The 23,699-nt window shown below is 34.0% G+C and overlaps 1 protein-coding gene across 4 annotated transcripts in view; it reads left to right on the plus strand.

The window, feature by feature from the left end:
• The window catches only part of LOC105196108 (nephrin), a 301,908-nt gene that overhangs the window by 35,866 nt on the left and 242,343 nt on the right, over positions 1-23,699 (plus strand). Inside the window, exons 1-2 of one of the 4 annotated variants that reach the window (XM_039459216.1) lie at positions 789-1,449; positions 15,178-15,373. In XM_039459216.1, the coding sequence (XP_039315150.1) occupies positions 15,256-15,373 (118 nt within the window). In that variant the 5' untranslated portion in view covers positions 789-1,449; positions 15,178-15,255. Of the gene's footprint in view, positions 1-788; positions 1,569-15,177; positions 15,374-23,699 lie in introns of those variants that run through there. The other 3 variants (XM_026131965.2, XM_026131963.2, XM_026131964.2) reach the window with 3 other exon arrangements.

Genomic DNA, 23,699 nt, shown 5'->3' on the forward strand with positions numbered 1-23,699 from the left:
TTAAATAGACTTTTCAAATATTAATTTTAAAAGTTTAAATGTTTGTTATACTTTTTAAATAGTAAAGAATTATTCATACAAAGAGAAATTTAAAAAAATATTCTTGTTAATAATTTGTAAAATTTTGTAAATAAAAAGTGAAAAAATTATTGCGCAAAATTTTATATGATATTTCTCTTTTTACATTTAATCATGATTAATATTATAAAAAAAGATAATGTTATAAAAAAGATAAGATAAAAGTAAAAAGCAAAGATAAAAATGTAAAATAAAGGATAAAAAGGTAAAAAATATAAAATTGTCACAAAAATCGTTAACAAGTCTAGATGCTTTATTTAGTTTGTTCTTTTAAATTAATTCTAAAAGCATTAATAAAGCTCATAACTTTGTTCTTATACTACTATTACATGACCGCAGTACAATTGTACATACTTCTCGACATACTTATACAGTAAAGATGAAAAGTTTTTTGAAAACAATCGAAATGCCTACTAATTGTTCATTTACTGGTACACCATATTTGTGCTTCTGAAAATCGAGAGAAAGCACGTTTTCCTCTTTTTTAAACTGCCTCCTGGTCATTCTGTTACCCCCGTAGCGTGTTCACCCCCGTCTCCCAATTGAAGCTCGCGAGCTTGCACGAAGATTATCGAGCTTGCACGAAGCACGGGTGTCGGCACACGGGAGGGTGAGTCTGCATGTGTACGCGGGATGGGTAGCGCCCCGATCGGGCGGGAGAGAGAGATGGTAAGGGTGGGAATGGGTCGGGGTACGTTTGTCCGTGCGCGAAAGTTCGCCGGCAGCATCCAGTGACATCGCGGAGCTCGACGCGCGCGCACCGTCCAACGCGCGGGAGGATCGAATCTGATTTCAGAACCGTCGCGAATATCGCGTAGGTAATAATAATCTAAATTTGAACGCGGTAAAAATTTGTTTCGAGTGCGCTGATTCTCGCTCCATCGTGATCGTCGGTATTGACTCGGCGATCCTCCTCGGTTTTTGACTCCTGCCGCTAAAGGATAGTGTTCATCTTCGAAGTGACGTACGGTGTAAATCAACGACGAGAAAAAGAAAGAAAAGGAATAGAATCGTGCGTGATTTTTGGCGGTGCGGATCGATAAATGCGTGATACAATGCGACACACGCTCGAGGACGATGCAACGATGGGAATGGTTTCCGGCATCCAGTGAATAGTGGCGAGAGGGTCGCAAATCGTCGCGACCGCCGATGACAGCTCGTGACACCACGTGTTCGCGACGTCATTCGAAGACGACGACGACGACGACGACGACGACGACAACGACGACGGCGGTGACGGTGACGGTGACGACCGGGGGTGACGTTAGCGACGGGACGATCTGTCGCGGCAGTGCCGTGATGCGTGTAACGTGTGTGCAAGCTGCATCTGGCAGTGCGTTTTGATCGAATGTTAAGGGATTGACGGCTCAGGTAACGGCCCTAATTCCGTTTATCTTCAATGTGCTGCTTATTGTAGCGCGAATCGCCGTAGTTTGGAAGTAGTTGTCCAATGTGTTTCCGACTTTGAAAATTGAAGATTACTCACAGAGGTGCGGCCCGTGCGAATTTAATCGTGCTCCTTTGTCAATTTCCTCCCCTTTAATTTTGTTTGTATATAAGATCAATGTCATAATAACCGGACACGGTTCTATATCTGGACACTTACACGAAAATTTAGTATCAGTCAGGGTTGGGAAATAACGCGTTTCTTGTAACGTTGATTATTACTTTATAAACATATAATACATGCGTATGAATCATGTTGTAATTAATCAAATCATTATAGATTTCGATATTGAACTCAAATAGTCACGTAGATAATTGGATGCCACTTAAAAGATCATCAAAATTTAATGAAGAAATAACGAGGAAAGAAATAAATTGTTACTTCTTAAGTAACGGTAACACATTACTTTTTGTAATAAATTACGAGTTATTTTTTACGAAAACCTAATGGTAACAATAACGCATCACCTTTATAAAGTAATGCGCTCAATCCGCTTATCATCTCAAATGTTTATTATAATAATTTGTATATAAATTATATTAAGGTAATTTTTAAATCTTCAAGATTACAATTAATGTTTAATATTATAATAAAAAAATGTTCGGATATAGGTACGTATCGGGTCAGAAGGATGTTTACCTTATATGTTTCTTTTATCGTTTCCTTGGTTTTCAAGCAAATTTTTGATTAAATCACAAATGTCATGCTTTGTTAAACTACATGTTGTACGTATCAGACGTATTAAAAGTATATTACTGAATGATAGAGAAGGATGGGGTAAGATATGATAGTTAAAATTTGATGACGAATAAAATTTTAGAGATGCAAGTTAGCATCGATATTACTATTTTGATTTTCAATTTCAATTAAGTTTAATTTTCGAGAGCTGTGTTTGAAACCGACAGTAACGGCGTGCAGTTTGATGAATTAAAACATGTGAAATATTATTTCAGCACTGAAAGCTTGCTACGACCATCTGGGCTTATTTCTATTTTAATTTGTTGTTTACAATTCGCGATCTTGAATTTATACCGTATTAGACTTTACAAACGCTGTTTACAAAGTAGAAAATGACATTCTTGTCTTACAGCCTATTAAATTTTGTCTTAGAAATACATGCATTTACGAAGGAACTACTATAATTTAATATAAATGCCACAAGTAAAAAAAAAATAAAGTTATAAGAAAGTTGCAAAAGATATAAATTATGATATAACTCAATAACGCACCTGCCTATCTCGCTGACTCGTAGGCAACTTTCAATGACCGTGGTCGCAGCTAGCGTATGCTCGATTGTGATTTCTGCATTTGAATCACGCGATACAGGAGACATCCCGTTTTACCTCTCCACCTTCTTTATAGTCGCATATCTTTTTATTTTCACTTTACAAAGGAATTAAGCTATTATTATTTCTGAAAAAAATTAAAATAATTGCTTTGTGTCGTGGCTAAATCAAATTTAAACATAGTTTTTATTATATCGGCAGTTCTTTGCTGACAATTTTTTGAAAATATCGTGTTTTATAATATATATATACAATTGTTCTATTATTAAAAGATTAACAAATCATAATGTATTCCTTTTTAAAATAAATTATTTAATTATTTACGTATTATAATTGATTGTATATTCTTTATATTGTATTTATGTTAATACAATATGTAAAGAATTTGATCAATTTTGTACGTTTTTTATAGTGATTTAACGTTTACTGGATTTTAACTTACAAATGTTATAATAACCTTATATTTTGTCGATATTTATGTCAGTATATACTGAATCAAAAGAAATACGGTTTATTCAACGACAGTTTAGATATAAATTACGATTTATGGATTTCTGTTAGCATAACTCACAACAATTTTAGTAACAATACGGCTCGACGTAATACCCAGAGGTTCTTTTGCCGTCGAATATAATTACAATGTATACGCAACAAGAAAATAAATTTGGTTTGGTAAAAAAGCACCGAGCTTCATTTGTAAATACATTGGGATATTCCTGTATTCGGTGTTCCCGGTTGCAATATTACGAAAGTTAAATAACAGTCGCCGCAGAAAATCAAATACACAGCGTACCAAGCTGCCAGCACCAATAAGCTTCCGTCGAAATTATATTGACAGAGAATGCGTTGATGGCGAGCCGCAAAAGCATTTTCCGTTCCGAATCCGGTAAAACATTAACAGTCGAAAGGATGGATGTGCCACGCTTCAGTTGTTATATGATTTCTCTTGCCTCCGAATGATTGCTGCAGAATGTAATAGCTAGCTTTTGAAATAAATGTATGTGAATAAAACAATATACCTTTTACACTTGTAAAAGGATTGCGTTCAAACGAAATCAATAGCTTTTCGGTTCGTTAGTTTTTTGATTAATCGTTTTTATTGACATTTTTATCATTCCATTACTATAGACTTTAAATTTACTAAAAATTTATCAACTTTTTGTGTATGTACGTATTATATATTTACAACATTTTTGAATGATATTTTTGAATTAACCGTACAGTTTGAGCATATTTTGTTTAAAATGTCTGATACATTGTTCTTGATGTCATAATTTACTGTACAATCGATTGGAAAATGAAAATTGTTGATCATTAGACGAATTCAGTTGAAAAGACGAGAAATACGATCTAATAGTGTAAATGCAGGTAAATGAAAATGTAAAGTCTATTTTAAAGTTTATTTGAAAATTGTGACTGTTATTTATTTAAGCAACGCGATAGAGGCTCAATTCTTTTATTATACGTGTCATTCATTTGATAACAAATTGATTTCTGTCTATACAACAATGTATGTATATAGTATATATACATATATATATATATATATATATATATATATATATATTATTATAAAGCGATTTGAAAACCTTTTTTATTCTTTATTTATTGCATATGTAATGATGACATTGTGTGAACATTCCCCACGAAATTGAATGCATACGTGAACTAGCTTGCGTACGGAAAATGCATTTCAATTCGTTGATGAAAAATATTTTTGATCGTGGCGACAATCGGTCATTACTCGATGATTTATATATTTATATTATATAATACGTGTTGAAGCACATACGAGATAGAATTATGAATACGGAATGAAATTATATAATAATGTGTTCTGACCCTATATTAAAATTCAATTTATTATTATAAATTTAATATAAGAATTTTATGTCAGGCTTTTTTTTATTTTTCTTTTTCGTACCTTTTTAGAAGTTGCTGCCAAATAACAAAATTATCCGTTATTTCAACGTAATTTTATTAACGTAAAAATCGATTTCGTTAATTAGCTACTTTGCGCTGGTTAATACTATCGACGTTTTGCAGCATGAAACATCGATGGTTTTCAACACAATAAAGTTTTCCGCTTTTCTTCCTTCTAATTCTTTTCGTGACATTTGAGCAGGCAACATCCAAACGTCACGAAAAACCATGCAACTTCTCGTCGTGCAAATAGCGCTCTAAAAGAAAGCCCTTTTCACTTGTAAACTTGCAAAGTATTACCAATGAAAGTACAAATAATTGCTTCTTCCAAACTTTTGCGCTACAACTTACGGCGCGCTGTAGCTGGAGAATAAAAATTGGAGGAGAATGTACTCTCATCGACCAGCCGCGCACTTAAGGCAAATTAAGTGGTCTGCGTGCCATAAGCCAGTCCCTTCGGAGACATTTGAGGTCGAAGCAGGAACAACATACTTTTCGTAGCATGGACGGCACGTTTATTCGAGGAGGAAGTTGCGCGATTGACCTAAAATTCCGGGAGCGTGTTTCGTTGCGAGCTTTCGACAAATTCGTTGCCTCAGTTTCGTAAACGGCCCGCCGCCTTTTCGTGTTCTGCGAAAACTTGTTAGAACACGATCCCTATCTCCACTTCGAGACATCGAAGACGTGTTTGTTGTTGCAATGTCTCTTTGGGGAAGTTTCTACTAAGCTGCGAGAGATAGCTCCAAACACGAAACTATGTGGAGTGCTATGTATTTGAATTTATTTTGTTTTGTTGTATATTTTGTTCTACAAATTTAAATTTGACGAATAAACGTTTTCAATTTCGACGTGATATTGTTGAGTTAGGCTAATTGTTAACACAGACAAATATACAGAAACAGTATTAGGTAACATGGTTACAATTGCGTGTGTATTAACACGTAATGTAATAATTATAATGATAATAAATTAATAATATAATAAAATAACAATGAAATAATAATAATAATAAAATAATAAGTTATAATTTCTTGATAGCATTTTAATATTTTAATGTAAAAATGTAATTTTTAATTTTTGTAAACATATACCAGATTACAATAATTTGCTGTCTATTATTTTGCACGCGTTCTTTTCAACCAGTTGATGAAAACGTTAGAAAGGGAAAAGTACAGAGAAGTAATCATTGTTGTCTTAAGCGTGTTAATTTTCCATCCAATTGTCCGCTGATTCTGTTCATTCGCTGTCATCGACCATTCATCTTTGATGTCTGTCAAAGCGAATTTTTGCGTGGATTTCCCCTTCGATCTTAGGGTCGCTCTCACGGTAATGGCCGTTTAAGAGCTCCGTGAAAAGCCCAGAACCTCCTCGATATCTGGTCTATTGGAATTTCCTAGGGTAGCTATTCTCTCAGTTTACTCCAAATCCCATTATTCTTCGCGCTAATTTGATGTCATAATTATTAGCTGAAAACTTTCGAATTGGCTCGAGTCAGTGTGACTGGTTTATAAGATTTTATTACGGGTGTTGCATGAAAAAAGTTGATATTGTTTTCTTTGATCAGATCTTATAGGCAGTTAAATTGGGAAAGCATTAGATCGGATGATCTACCGATAGCTACTTTAATATTTTAAGTTAGGATTAGATAATTTGAAGAGATAAAATGCATTAATTTAAATATGACTATTAATGATTCGAAGGGTCGAGTTGCTTTTCTTAAGAGGACCCTCTTCGACCCTTCGAATAAATATAATAAAATCTTATAAACCAGTCACACTGACTGCAAGAGTTGCTTGCTTAAGAGGGTCCTCTTACGTCGCTATCTTTAAACAAAAATATTTATTGTCCTTTCGTAGTAGAAGTAGAAAGACGTGAATATCTAATTCTAATTTCTATTTTTTTTTTTAATTTTTAACGTCACAAAATAAAATAATGCGCAGGCTAATAGTAAAAGATAAGGAACTGCGGCAATATACTTTCTTTTCTCATTTTTAAAGTTAGTTTACGTAGCTTTGACAATCCAAGGTGTAACCGAGAATACCTTTTATCATAAGAATCGCAATCTTCATAAAATCGTTATTGTCTTTAACGTGGTCGTTTTCTCCGAAGGAATCTTTTGTCGCGTAATAGTTGCAATACGACGGTTCGGTGCAAAGGTAGAACCAACTCCGTATGTTCGACGTGGAACACGTCGGAGGAACAACTCTCCTTTCCGCTGACCATACTAACACGGGTTGTAACCACTTTCCGGCGTTCGTTTCGAGTACGCACATCGATAAAGACGAAAGCCGAAGAGAGGAAATAGCCAGTAAGAACAAAAAGCACTTACCGAGGACGTGTTCTGCGATGTCGACGGAAAGCCTGCGCGCCTATTTCGATTATATCACTAACTGTCGTTAGAAATCGAATCATCTACTATCTCTTTGCTTGATTTACAAGAGAATCTTGTAAAGTATAAAATTCTGATTTTAATAAATTTTTTTATTTTATATAGGTTAAATAAATAGATGAATTTAAAAAATATTAGTTGTTGCCAAAATAAAAACGATTTTAAAAGGTGAAACCATCCCTTACAAGTAAGGCAGTTTTCAGCTTGTTTCATTATATCTTAAAAACTATTCAAAATATAAAAAATGTTATATGTAATTTTATAATAAAAGCATCCTTGTTTATCCACATTAATAATATTAGGAAAGATTATTTTCAAAAATAAAAAAAAACTTTTAGAATAATCATTTTTTAGAAATATTCTTGATGTGGATAAATAGAGGTATTTTATTATATTTTATTTACAAGGAATTTTATTCTATAAAACCGTTTTTTGACAGTAACTGATATGTTTTAAATTTGTTTAACTTATACGTACACAAGTATGATTGTAGCACAGAGAGTCGTGCGTCTGTTCTCTGTGCCAAAAATTCAGGTTTAAATCCCATTGATCAAAAGCATCTGATTTTATTCGATCACTACCTCTCGGAAGGGAATGGCAAAATCCTTTTAAATTAGACCGTTTGGAACCGTAGTTTAAAATACGTTTAAACTGTAAGTCCCGTATATCCGTGTAAATTGTAAAAAGCGCACACCACAGAAATACGTTGAGGGATCACCACGCTCTGATAAGAGTTAAACAACTAGAGAGTTACGTACACAAGTCAAATTTCATTAAAATCAAAATTTGACACCTCTCTAGGTTCTTTTGTTAATCGCCATTGGGAACTTTACCACAAGAGTTGCATCTCGCTTTATCAACTTTAATGCACTTACATGTTTTCTATTTTATTTAAAATTTAATTTACTATTGTAACTACCATTAAATAATATAAAAGAGAAAAACCATTTTTGAATATAAGATTTTATAAAAAATAATTATACGTATGTAATTGTATGTATAATTAGATTACTTATACGTAGAGAGAAAAAATTTGAATTTATACAAAATACGTATATATTATATTTATTTTTATAAATTTTATATTTTTTATTCTTTATAAAAAAAGTTTAATTATATGCTACGTTTAATTATGATATTACTATTTGTTGAAATGCAAATTTTAGTATAAAGCGAACGATAATTTAACGAGACAGAAAATATTTTAGTTTTTAGTATCATATATAATTAAAATTATTTTGAAAATGTATAATGTAAAGTTATTGTTGTGATTCTAGCATTAATAACATTTTCGAGAAATTTTGTTGGGAAATAGTATTGCGATAGAAAATAGTCACGAAAAGAATTATTTCCAAATAGCGACAGTATGTTGATAGTCGTTTGTTGCACTATTGACTTGACAGAAATTGTCGGAAGGAAGCGTAGACGCGCCTTTCGAGTCTACGATTCATACTCGTACATTTACTTTGGGCGGCAACGCTCGTTGGCGCGTTGTCGCTTGTTGGCCGGAAGCAGAAAGTTTGTTTTACTCGATGCGTAAAAATACAAGAGGTACGAAGAGATCAGATCGAGATGAAAGGAATTTAAATTATTACCTGAGGCGCATCGAAACTCGCTTTATCTCGGAAAACGAGAAATAAACTTGCGCATTAAAAATACCACATCGAAATTTCGCGAGTTACAGACGGAGGTTAATCGAGCAAACAACTCAAAAACCAACGAGTTGTTTCGATAACGAACGGAATTAGCAATAAAACGAGCAATAAAAACTATCGATAAAAATGTCGCCGGTAGTATAAAAAAAAACTGCACATATTTTATCGGAAACGATGTTTTGTTATCAAAAAATACAACCGGTACAATATATATCAAAATAAAAAATAAATAAATGCAGTTTAAACTACTTCTTCTAGATGGTTTTAAAATATACGTGTACATCTGGTGAATCTCAATAGTGAAAAATCTAGAGGTTAAAGAGATATGGTTAATAATAATTATTTCGGTGACTATCATTGATAGAATTCACGTTAAAATCTTATCGGGCCATTTAACTAATCGTCGTAACCGAAAATTCAGCCGAGAGGCATACAGATCTCATTATCTACGGCATTCTCTCGTTAGATGTAACACGACTTTAGTCTGTATTATCCTTCTGAGATTCTCCTCGCGAAATCATCACGCTCGCAAGTCTCGTCGGCGGGAGGAAGTGACGTAGTTCGCTCACTGAAACATCGATCTCGCGTTCCGCCCTCGAGGGGTATAGTATGCTCGTCGCTTTACAACTCGCCGGAAATGACCGGAAGCGTTAGATTGCACGATCCACCCATGGATGAAAAGGCAAAAAAGTGGGAAAGTGTAGATAAGGATTCAGAATAGTGAATCGTCGATGAGAAAGAATCTTCGATTAAATCTGGCGACCAGCGGCCCTTCAATTAAACCAACCGTATAAAATTCAATCTTGCTTTTTTTTCATTTTTCCCGACTCTTCGTCTCTGTCCGGTCAATTTTCAATAATTCGATTCTCACGGAATCGTTTTTAATTTTTTCGTTATTAGCCGTTGCGATCTTACAACTTCGATTAATTTTGCGAAGAAAAATTGTGAAAGGTTGAAAAGGAAAGCTTCGAGAGCTTTTGTAGAACACGATAATCGCAATACCATTTTATTAATATTTATATCAACGAGAAATGAGATTATTAATTGCATAACTTTGTACTTAAACAATCTTTTTTTAAGGAGGGTAGAAAGATTTGAAATGGATGAAAAATCGGAAGATTTGAAATGGATGAACTTTGACTCATTAATATAAATACAAGAATGAATTGAATATAAAATTTCTTAGTGGGTTATTTATACTATATGTTGACAGTAAGAAATTACAAAGGTATAAAATATTAACATAAATCAAGCGCTATTGCAACTTGACTTATTGCACAGTGTAAATTTGTAGTTATGCAGTGATAACTAGAGAACGAATCAAAATATCGTGATGTTCTTTTTTTTTAAATCAAAAGAGCATTGAATTTTCCATAGAATGAACTACATTCAACTGTACACTGTTATTTATTTGCATTTTAGACCAGCAAAAAGCACTCTACTTTTTTTTCGTATTTTTTATCGTTATTTTGTTAATTTTTACCGGATTTTTTATTCTAGTTTATTCTACAGTGGAAAGTTTTTGAATCATAATGCCGTTTAGTTAAATATGTCAGTTACAGTACCCACAATTTCTGTAAAAGCAGAACTCACGCCTGATAGAACTGTGGCAGTTCATATGTTTCATATGTTAATATTTTGTAATTTTGAAAGAAATGTTTTATAGTTAATATATAGCATAAATAGCATCCACAAAAGGATTTCAACTTATTCCTATACTTGTATTAATGAGAAGAAGTTTACTAAATAATCGCTATTTTAAATCTTTTTACTTTCTTTCCTCTTTGAAGTTTTAAGGAATATCCTGTATGCAATATTCTGTATGTTTTATATTACAGCCTCATAATATCGTATTTATATTCGCGCTTTCATAGGATCATATAAAGGAATTTAGAATGTAACGATTTCTCTTTGTCGTTGCTACAACCTGCGCAGATAAACAGCGCATGTTATTTCGTGCGTGTTGGCACCGATTTTTCGCGACTTTGTTTATTCGCGCTGGACATATCCGCGGGTTTTCCGTCAACAGCGTAGTCGCGTTTACATCGGATTTTGATCGTGGCACGGCATTTATTTTTTTAGCAAGTGGTAATATATCGCGAAAGGTTTACCTTTGTGTAGCGTCATCGTTGCGATAGAATTGCAATATTTATTCAATTTATTGTAAAAATATTGTAATTATAACGTTGCAAAAGTCTTTAAGAATTTTGACTTCTAAAATTGAAAATAATCGCGCGAATAGGGAAAGTTTGTTCTTCCTATCCTTTGATAAAATATGTCTTCTGCGCTTTGATAAAATGCGTTCAGAGTTTAGTACGACAATTTCTATTCATTTATCAGACCTAATAGCGAATTCAATTGAATTGCACTAATGCGCACTGGTCCACTTTAAAGCTGTTGTGCTCTGATCTAATCTAAGAATAAAAGTGAAACGCTTAAATGATAAAATATTAGGGTTGGCGAAATTACTTTTAAAAGTAACGATATCGTTATCGATCTTTTTGCGAAGAGAAACTCGTTACCGTTATTCAAAAATTAAGGAATCGTTACTATTTTTGTTATTTTTTTTCTTGACATTAATAGAATATTACATACAAAATTTTGCGGTATAAATAGAAAATATCTCATAAAATTTTATCTTCGTAAAAGGATAAGGTTCAAAATTTTACATATACTTTCTATATATGTATTATTATATTAAATACACATATTACACATGACACGACAAAGTATTAATAACAAGAATAAACTTTGTCGTATATTTCAGTTAAAATTTATAACATAATGCAAAGTTTTTAATTCGTTTCTTTGATATTGTGTCGTATTTTATAAACAAAACAAATATTAAAAAATAAAAAAGAAATAGAAACCGACGAATGAACCAAATTGGATTACGAATAAGGAAATGTAACGTGTCAGTGCCCATTCGTTACTGAAAAAAAGTAATTGACGGTAACGACGTTACCGTTGCAAGTAACGCGTTACTTTCAACTCTATAAAATACATGTTTTATCAAACAGCATAATAAAGTATATTGAGAATTTTGTGGTTTATATATTATATTAAACACATATTTTTACATCGATTTGTACGATGGCTTTAATGTGAAACAGTGTGCACTAATGCGTCCAATAGAACTCGCTTTAAGCAATTGATTGCAAACAAATGCGAATAAACTTGCTCTCAGAGTGCGAACAGCGTCGCAGTATTAATATCGTTGCTCGAATATCATTTAACGAATAATTCTCTTGTGCATTTTTTATTTTTTAAATTAATACTAGTCTAAATTTTGGTTTACGTGATTTGATCTTTTGTGAATCTAAACCGTTTTTCTACGCTCTGTAGATCTATTATACGCCTCTTTACATTTATTTTTACAATAAAATGAATGCTTTGTGAATTTACACGATTCTATTATTTTTATTTTATAAATTTTTATTTTGCGAAATTAATTCTTATTTCAAGAAACATTTATGTTATACGATAACATATATGTAAAATATTTGATTGCTTGCTATTGCATCTATTTTACACAATAAATACGATATGCATTTGTCATTTTGCAAATTCATTTACTTAATTATTGTTTTACGAAATATCTTTTTTTGTACTAGAAAATGTTTACATTTACATTTACGTGATTTATTAAATGGAATTTGATTTATTGCTCAGCAATTATTTTATGCAACAATGAAACAAAATCTTTTTAAACACAAAAATCGTGAAAGACAGAAAACGGGGTTAATGCTCGGATTGATCACGATACAGAATGATTCATGAATTACTAATGGTTGTCGAATAATGACGTAATCCAAACGATGAGCCGTTGCCTCGATAAGCTGATCCACACGGATGTTGCGAGGCCCAGCAGCGAGTAAGATTGCATTGTCCTCGCACAAAGGATACTATTCACCTGTCGCGTTTCGTGGATTTCCCACGAGTTTCACGATATGCGCGTAGAGCTTCGAAAGACCTGAACATTTTTCTCTCCGTGCACCGTCATTACTTTCATATTCGCGAGCCTCTCTTCGGCGATGCGCGAAATCTATCGTGAAGAAAAATGCATCGCGGGAAGCGGACAATTTTCCGTTGTAATCGGTTGATATCTCACGATCGATCGCGTGCCTGTCGGTTCGCTCGCGTCGCGGCTTTGCCAGTTTTTCTCGCGAATCCTGCGGAAATCCCGTCATTGTTCCGCCTTTTCGCATCTTTCTCTGCCGGAAAGAATAACCCGCGCGAGAGGAACGGAACGCTTAAGCTTCTACGGTGGGTTGTCGTCGAAACAATTTTCAAGAGTCGCTCGGTAACGCCCAAAAATACCGGAAAAGTTGGATACGTTTCGCAAATACGGAACATCGCAATATGACTATTTTTTGTTACAAATAAACAAACCGTTTCGACTTTTTGAAGTTATCGTGATATCTTCAAGCCCGTCAAAAATGGATAACGAACAAAAAAGGATTAAATTCGTGAACAAATATTTTGTTGACACAAAACTTTAGCACTACGAAGGTTATATGTACCTTAATCCATCCGTGGTTTTTATTTTTTTAATTTACTCTTATTTACCCGTCATTGTTTTTGTTGTTTTTGAATTTTTTTCCCTTCTTTTTTTAAATAAACAGACCGTGCGCAACATTGATACGACAGTTATAAAATTAATTTGTTAATTAAAGTTGGAGCTTCAATTAATAAAGATTAAATAAAAAGCAGTCATTAGTTGGAAACGTCGGGAGAGTTTTCGGATTACATTCACATAACAATTCTGTAAAATTCGTTAGGAGAACATCATTTGTGAAAATTTCCGGAAAGAGCAAAATATTTGACATCATTTTTGATGCGTGTTGTTTCGAATGATCGATTGACCCTGGTTTTATACTGGAGCCCACCCTGATAAACCATCGAACGCTGTTAATCCGATATCGTAGCGCCAAACGCGGCGGCGAAATTAACAATAAACGCGTCACGCGTTATCAAACGTAGCTGTTGCTGCTAAATGCCAGCTACACGTGTCGATGCTATCGCGGCGTTAAATTTCACTGAAAACGATTCAAATAAAATGTTATTCATCCAGAAACGCGAAATTTCATACCTATATTTAAAGCTTTTAACGTCGTGAAATCTACTTTTCTTGAGCTCCAAGAGGAAATAACAATATCTTTTTGAGAAACAAAATTCTACAAAAATATTTGACGTAAAATTTTGTAGATTTAATATTTTTAATAATTTTGAAAGAAAAGATTCAGCATTGTGTACACGTATGAAGAAATCACCTATATTTTAGCAATTAATAAAATGAGCGTCGATAGCAACGACGTTAGCTGCCTTTATTTTAAGACATTTATTTTAACACATTTTAGTCACTATGGCTATATTTTAGTTTCGTTGGCTATAATTCTTTCTCTGCGTGTACTATATATTATTAATATTTGTAAATGTTATGTAGAACACTTACAAATGCGGTTTGGCAGATATAAGAGAGAATCAGATATTTTAATAATAACAATAACAACTATTGGATACAGCAGTTTACAAAATAATAGTAAAGATACACATATAATAATGAAATTAATGTAGGTACTAACAATAAGTGCATGTAACGGCGGAGCTGAAAAGCTGATTGGAAACCATATCTGAGTATTACAAATGTACAATAATAAACAAAAACAGAAGTAAATAAAACGAAAGAGACACACAATTAAACAGTATTTTAATTTTAAGATAAGAGAAAAATTCAAACCGAATCAAAATATAAATATAATACAGAGTAACCAGTATGTACGTTGCACGATCGAAAACTTAATTTATCAAGTATTATTTATTATGTTTAAGGAAAATGAATCATTTCAATAAAAACTTCACACTGTTTATTATTATAAAAAAATTAAAAATATAAAATATTTATTTTTTTATTTGAAAAAAAAACTTAAAAGAACCGTTACAATTTTGCCATGTATTAAAAGTGGTGGGATTTGTGACCACACTGACTCATGAATGGGACAATCAAAGAATACAAGACCTAAGCACATATTTTTGTGTACTATTTCTCTACACTTACGTATCATAAAGTAATCAATAAACCTTTTTATATTTCCTACAGCGAGAGTAACTATTTTACGTAAATTGTAATATATTGCTGCGCCATTCATATCATTGACAATATCGTTAACATTAAAAGTAAGAAACTAAAATGACAACAATACTAATGTAACATGAAGGCAAATAACAGAGTGCGAGCAATTTTCATTTTTTTTGTTTTTTTTTATTTTTGCAACGTAAATCTCCGCGCAGCGTAAATACCAAAGTTACCCTAATACAATACTATAATATAGATTATATAGTAAAATGTATTATATTTTAATCTATTTTTACTAACAATAATTTATAATTTGTTAACAGGGTCGATTGAGAATCGAATGAGACGCGAACTACGTTAGGATGGTACGAGGGTGAAATCACCAAGAGACGTTCGTCAGTATGCTGCGGATATTGATAGTGGTAACGTGCTTCGAGATATCGACGCTCGCCAATGCACAGTCGAAAGGAACTACTTCTTTCGATAATGATACGAACAGCGACGAACCTGAGCATCCGAGTAAGTACATAAATATATCCTAGAAATATCAGAAAAGTAAGATATGTAGATGATGTATGAAAAAAAGATATTTATCGCCTCTTGTAAACTAATGAATACAAATTATAAGCAAAAATTGCAAGCAAAGCAGCGAAGCTGCGAAGTTACTTGCTGTTTGACTTGTCCACGCGTTAGCGTTATGCAAACCAATTATTTAGGGTACACGTACTTAGTAGTTTGACCGAGTTCCGAGCTACCCTATCTATGTGAGTGACGGTTAACTAGATGTTGACAAATACGAGTCTGACTTAGTTACGCGTAGTCTAAAACCTTTCAAGTTCAGCTACACGTATAAATATTATAGTTTTCGTTGAAGAAGCGCCGTGGTCTAATTTACAAGCGTACGCTCTATAGAAGCACGAGCTGCCCGTGGAGAAATTTAAACATGTCGAGTCTGTTGGAGAACTCGAATGCGTTTTTCTTTCCGGCGCATCACGCGAGCGTAATGCATTTTTCCGCGCATATACATTAGTACATATGCAACGAATCGCTGAATATAATTTGGTAAAATGGCCGTGGAAACGCGTCTCGGCGCGAGAATGCTTTCTTCTGCCGATTTATGACGCGTAAACCGGCCGAGACGATGGCGAAATGTCGAGAGGCTAATCCACTCGTGGAAATTGCCGCGCGCGAGTGCAAAACTTTTCTTTTCTTTTTAATTTACTCGTCTACCGTCTACCGGCGAAACCAATATCCAGATTAACGTTCAAAGCTGGTGAAAGAGACGGAGGAACCGAGCGGAAGAGCCGATTCGCGTTAACTTCGACGACCAAGTTCTTCGAAACATATCGAGATCGCAATTACCGGTCACCCGCCCCCAACCGAGAATCGAAAGGCGAAAGTTGTGCAAAGATCGAGCAGCGGCTCTAGTTGCTTTAAATTTTCCATGCTTCACTTTCGCAGAGTTCTTCTTCAGAAGTTTGATGATCGCGCTGACAAGAGTGACACTTTTTCTACCCCCAGGAGAGTAATTTTCTATCTTTCGTTTTATCTCGCCACGCGCTTGCTGGGACGCAGCTATCAATTCACTTTGAGCCGTATGAATTTTTACGATCGTTTTTTTATTAATGCTCTCGGGCGATCTTTTATATCCTGCTTCGCGTTATCCGCTTTGACTTGCATTTTCTGCTTCATATCTTTGAATGCACTTTGTTTGAACAAAAAGAAAAGGATAAAAAGTTGATGATATACTTTTTATTTTGATTGTTTGTTTTTTATTATTATTATACAAATATTTATTGAAAGTCGTCTCTTCTGTCGTACGAAATAAATTGTTTAATCGAATAAACTCTTTTAATTTGGAAGATTTTTTGAGTACTTATTAAAGTTCATAAAATAATTAGCCGGGATGAAAGCAATACTGACGAATTATGAGTTCTCGCATGTCAACTGGCCGTTGGAAGTTTATACTAGCAGAAGCTTGGCGTACTTCATAAGTTCCGTGCATGAGGCCAAACTAATTAGATATGTATGAATAGCCCGAGCGTTGGTTGGGGACATATAATTAATGCAGCCCGCCGGCTAAGTGAGAAATTAATTATAATATGGAAATTAGAGATGTGTATGTGTGCCCTCTTTCTCTCTCTTTCTCTCTCTCTCTCTCTCTCTCTCTGACTCTCGTCCTCGACCAGTTCCTCTATTATTACATTCTAAAACTATGACCGTGTTCTCATCTTTCGGCGTAATAAAAGATTTCCCAACGCAAATGCAAAACGCGTGCGTGCTTCGTGCAACATTACATAACGCGCATGGTACTCTCTTTTTTTTAGAAGAAAATCTTCTTTATGCATGATAAAACCATCAGCTCCTTGGGACAAATTTATCGCCGTACGTGACCGTCCACGTGAATGTCATAATGGAAAATTTCATACAATTTGTCATAAGGACTTAATTTCGCGCCTGGTTTCATTGCTCCATGCGGAATTAAAATTGGCATAATTGTCCTTTTATGTTTACAACTTGAAAAATTTTAACCTAAAAATTATCCCAAGAAACTATATTTTAAACACATTGTTTATTAAATTAGAGATCGTGTAAGTAATATAAAAATTTAGCTATTTGTGTGCACAATGTGCGTAATTTTCTGGTAGTTTGAATTTTGTATTGGAATGTTAATACGGAAGCGGTAGTCATATTTTGCTCGTGAGATGAATATCGCTAAATCTAAATTAGATCTCGTAATACGTTCTCTTATTTATTTTCACCATTATCTGGCAGATCCTGACTGCTTTGGTAAATGTATATGAATTATAAATATTTTTGGAAAATGGTTTGTTTTGTCATAAGCATTTTGCCATAAGTGCTTTTTGCTTATGCAACGTTGCGCTGTATGTGCATATGTACGTTGTTAAATATTAAAAAAAATAATTGGATACAATTTGATACTACGGATTTAACAGTATAATTCAACAATATTGTCAGATCGCGTCGACATTAACTTAATATGTAATAAAAATCTACATTAGAGAAAAGTGTATTTTTCTATTTTTATATAAATTTTTTTAAGAAGAATAGAAAAATATTAAGAAATTTTCTTTTTACAAAAGAAACTTGTGAAAAAATGCAGAAGCATAAATAAATTTTACTTCAAAATGAGTTAAAATTAAAGACAACTTTAAAGATTACTGCTTTCTTTGTATAATTGTATAATACAAATAATTATACAAATAAGGATGATTAGCAATCGTACAATTAATTTATCGCGGAGGATTTGTCAATTTACGTTACGGCGAAATAACTTTTTGATACGGTGATGCGATCCGCGGAAGAGCCTGACGATGGCAGGGACCTCGCCGTCAGCAATGTGTGCGACTCTTATAATCTAGCTGCGAGATGTTCTGGACAAGCAAGAGAAAAAGAGAGATCAGCCTCGTCGCTGTCCAGTACTCTGGGTCACGTCTCTAATTCAATCACTCTGGCTGCTGACGGATGGTTCTGTGATTAAGCATGATCAGCCCAAGATGGTCAATATGGAAATCTTCTTCCAATGATCTACAAGCGTGGACCTGTCTCCATTCGGTTTAGGTCACCCACAATGGTCTCGAATAATCAGAGAAAGCCGCTCTATTGGGAGAATTTTCGATACGTCTCCTCCGTCGAATGTCTCAAGCTCTTCTACCGTTTCGAATCTCTTCTCTTCTCTCGAGCTATTTTCTCTCTATTCCTCTCAGTCCCGCCCCTTATGTTTAGGTACATATCTTTCCGTTTGTTATTTATATACAATATTTATATATAATATCATATTTATCATTGTACTTATTGTTACATGCTGTACTTATCATCACTACAGCTTTTTGATTACAACTATAATATTATTACAAACTAAGGCTTTTGAACTTATTTGTCTCTCAAGTACATAAAAAAAATACCCTGTGAAATATGAATGTGCTTCAATGAAAACAAAATAACAATTCTGATTAAATAAAACTATTGATACTACGTTATAATTTAAACTTGTGGTAAAAAGAGAATTTTGAGCGGAATCAGTTTATTTCATCGGTTAACTACAGGGTTAACGATAATCTTGTTCCGTGGCCGAGCCCACAGGAGTTACTCTCGCCAATAAGGGGCAAGTTTCGAGCGAAGCAACTTCTAGAGGCTACCTCAGTCGAAGTTACGGGTTAACGATAATCTCGTTGACGAGTCTGCGACACACGGTCAGAATCCGTCCGACGAGGTCTGCAATTTTTAGGGTCAAAACCGCAACGTGTAAGAGCTTTAGGTCCTCAGCTCAAGAAATTTGCAGATGGTACGTAGCTCGTGAATGGAAGTACGTTACTCTTTTCAGGAGTCTTCGTGACTCTCGAAACCATTGTTTTTTCAGTTTTTTTAGAAGGCACTTGGATTTTTAATACATATATTTTCATCTTAAAATGAAATTGCGTAATTAAAAAATATAAAATAGCATTCTCTAAATTTTTTGGAGTGGAATTCCACTCTAAAAGTATGAAAATCCTGCCAGTTTTGATAAAGAGTGGCAGTATTTTCACACTTTTAGAGTAAGATTTCACTCTTTTAGATGAAATTCTACTCTAAAGAATTTAGAGAGCAGAGAATTTTAAAGATAAAATTGTGCAAATATGTAGATCAACGCAACACGCGGTGATTTCTAAGTTAAAATCGTGTTTGAGAAAAGTCTAGTTAGAATAAAATAATGAATAACGAGTTTATTTTTTGTTTTTTTAGTTGGGCTCTTTGTGCGTGCAACTTTAACTGTTTCTTCTTTCTTTCTTTTTTTTTTTTTTTTTTTTATAGAAAAAACAGTTTGGCTTGAGAAGCTAGCGAATTTTATAACCAAATTACGAAGCTTGAAATCTCATTTTCGTACTTTGACTCTCAGGTGCGAAACTTATTCGATTAAAAGCTTGGGGGCTCAAAGTCGTAAAAATGCGTTGCGTTGTTCAGTTCGCAAATCGAGGTCGCCGCGGTCAACAGGCCCCTCTCGCTCGTTAACGAGTTCGCGAGTTTGCCAAAGTCCCGTCTTGGGTAGCCTCGACAACGAGTTGGGGATTCCGCTTAACTCGTTGCTTTGGTAAACTCGAGGACACTTTGTTAAGCTTAATCTCCTTTCACGGTTATTGGGTTCCGCTCTTTACGAACAAAAGGACGCGAGGCTGTCAGAGGAGGACTTAAGTCCTCCGGGATACAGTGACTGGATACGCTGACAGCCATATTGTGCACAACCACACGGAAAATTCTTTTTGAATTTTATTAACTTCGCATATTTTTGTGCAAGTTGAAATGACCTTCATTGCAATATTTTTTTTTTTTTTTTTGTACTATTGTGGTAATTGAGAGATTCTTAACTGAGAAAAGATACAGCGTTTATTACAGAGAATAAAAAGCGCAGTGCTGGGTTCGTATTACGTTAGGCGGACGAGTTTTTATGCAGATTTATTTAAATAGACCTTTTAGAAATATGAAAACCCATAACGATGCTTTCTTTTTCTATATAAATAATTATTAATATTCTTTTCAAGATTAAATTAAATATGCTAAATAACTGGCTGAAAAGATGACTCGAGAGAATATGCAATTAGAAAAATGGATCTTTAAATAATTGTTTAATGAAAGATATCCCTTCGGAGAAAGAGATTTTAAATACATTTTACGTCATACTTAAAGCGCATCCTGGGAACATGGCATGCATACCCATTATATTACGGTCTGACAGCCGGTAGCGCGGTCTTAACGATTATCATCGTTTTAATAAAATTTTACTTCATCAGCGTCTCATAAAAAGCGGTTAAGAAAGAAGTTTCTGCCATGAACGGTGACACAAAAGAGCTAACTTGATAAAGGACGCCTTTGTGAGCCCAAACAGATGACGCCAGTGGTTGACATTGTTCTTTAAAACTCACGTTTTTTTGCGGCTAAAATAATGCATTGGTAAATAGCAATTAAAAAACCGTATTAAGGAGAAAATGAAAATTATACATGGTATAATTTCTCCTATTTAAAAATTAAACATTGCATGATTTTTCGATGTTAATGCAGTAATCGCTTTATTGCATTTGAGCACGGGTATCCATTATTTATCGTGCTTTTTTTATCGTGCGTTCAATGGGGTCTGAGAACAATTTTAAATTACCCAATAACAACGTACTGTTTTTATGAATGTGGATATTGTATTATACTGTCATTTCCATGATCAACATTCAAGAACATGACATCTTGAACAATGCCATATAAAAAGTATCATATATCGCATGAGCGCGAAATCGTTATATCTCGATCATTAATTTTATAATATTTTTTCTCTTAAAATTAAAAAAAAGCTCTGTTCACATTTTTACAAATATTCTATTGGTAGAATGTAATAGTACAAGTATTGAATATATATTATAAAAGAATAAAAAGATTGTATTATATAATTTCTTAATATATATTATATAATTATATAAAAAAATAATTTTTTCTTTTTTTCGCGCTACGGCCGTTCGAAATAACGACGTATAAATACAATATACGAAAATGTTAGAAAGTGTTCGATATTCTTGCAAGCTTTCCTGTTTAAAATGCATGTCCGAAAAAACGTGCACTGGTAAAGCAAATACGTAAAAATCTCCAAAAATGGCACGATTCTCTGATACTATCAAAAAAATACGTCAGGAATCCGCAACTGAAATATCAATAGAATCGAAAAATAGAAATAGCAATAGAAATGTCTCGCGTATTACGTTTTTACACTATAATAAATATACTATTCATTTTACGTGTCGTAATATTTCGACGTATTTCGAGTTGGGTGTCTCCGACTTTTCTAGCACACTCGACACCGGACACGAAAATCTCGCGGAGTCAAAGCGGGTGTGCGAATAGAAGAACGGTAAAAGAGCGGTTCATCTACGTGCCGTAATTTAGGTCGAGGCGACAGGTCTCGCGATGAATGCATGGCCCTTTAAGTGGTCGCTTCGTGGCGGCGCGAGAAGGATCCTCGTAGGGAGCCTGGTAGTGAAATACGGCGAAAAAATTGTCCCCTCGAGGGTGCCGCGGACGAACGGGCTCGATTTAGATAAAAATTTCCGACGTTTGTCACGCTCTCCTCTAATTAAAGACGTCGAGATTAATGGCGGCAATTTTCCGGCGAACCCTCGCTCGCCCGATCGATCCGCTTAACCATTCGAATTTCTTTCCCGCGTTCCCTATCTCTGCGTTGTTCGGCAAGTTCTGGGAAGCTCACCAGAAAAATACAGAGGACATCGGTCGTATCCGTCGTTTCGTTTGCCCAGCCATTGCAACTTTGTCAGCAGTTGCAGTTGCACGAGCACCATCATCCCAACCACGCTCGCGCGTGCATGGGATGAGACCTTTTACTTTCACGAGAGTAATTCGAACGAAAAAGAAGTCGAGGGAGAAAAACACGCCGCTGTAATGCATTGGCTAATCTGTTAGCAGTAATAGCTGTTAACATAATGGTGTAGACGATGCAAATTTGTAACAATGACGCTTTGTTAATCATTACTAATTCTGCTGCTATTACAGTGTGTTATTAATAACAGAAACAAATAGATATCGTACATATTAATAATATTTTGATTTTACTTTGTGCTCATTGAGTATGTAAATGTAAAAAATAATATTAATATTTGTCTCTAATAATATTTCAATGCTTACCATGATAATGGCGCAATGGTGGCTATTATTAGGATTATATGAAAGGATTATATAATGTTGGCCGGCATATTAATTTAATTAAATCACCTATTAATAATGTAATATTGCATGCATGATTCTAAAGGGAATCGTTTTTCATTTTTAATACATCTTGATAATCAAACGTTATGATTTTATTAGAGAGAAGTTACTCACTCAGAAGAAGATTCAAAACAATTTTCTTCGTAAATTTCACAAACAGGTATAGATTCTGTTTCCGCTATAGATTGGTTAAGTACCAAATATATGCGATATCACAAGATTTATTAATTATTTATTTATCTTAATTAATTTTTGCAGCCAAAAAGTTGTGTGGCAATACTTACAAGACTATTTTTTTGGATGCTGAGGTAATATTTATATCCTAGTAAAAATTAATATTATTACCTACATATTGTACATTTTATTTATTGTTTTATAGTTTATTAATATTCAAAGATATTATGTATAGATTAAATATTTTCTGGAAAAAACAAGGAGAAACCAAAGAAATATTAAAAGAAAACAAAAGAAGCACATCGAGTAGTTTATTATGACTATATTAAAAAAAAAATAAGAAAATAGTTTACATTTATACAAGAAAATGGAGTGACTATTCTCGGGTCAAGGTAAACTTGATCTAAAAATGAACTAAGAATATAGCTTATTACTTATTAGCTACTTTGAAGTTTGATTTTTACAAAGCACAAAACTTTTGCGATTGCTCTGAATTTTATCTCGGAAATGTTGCTTCTATCTTTTTAAGTAAATATCTCCTTCCAAGTAGGTGAAAGAGATCACAAACGGATATGCAGTGCTTTTATCTGCCGCGTGCGTGAGATAAGAACAAAATAATTGAGATAAATTCTATTAAATAAGATTTTTGCGAAAGCGCTCGCGAAAGATAATTTCCCAATAGCAGTCATTGAGCTTGCAACTTCGTCAGCGATTCCGCTCGTTCGGTACATTTGCGTAGGAGATTAAAGTTTTCTACTTCAATGGCGGATCGGATGGAACTGCCACGTAAAAAGGCGCTCGCCTCTGTACATTTGCAGGCCAGCTAAGCAAAAAGGCCGCTTCAATTTAATCCGGACGGTTACGGCCAATTTAACATTAATACTCGAGGGCTTCACCGTGAAAAAAGTTACGCCGA

This window comes from Solenopsis invicta, chromosome 16 (genome assembly GCF_016802725.1).
Source record: "Solenopsis invicta isolate M01_SB chromosome 16, UNIL_Sinv_3.0, whole genome shotgun sequence".
Taxonomy (NCBI): domain Eukaryota; kingdom Metazoa; phylum Arthropoda; class Insecta; order Hymenoptera; family Formicidae; genus Solenopsis; species Solenopsis invicta.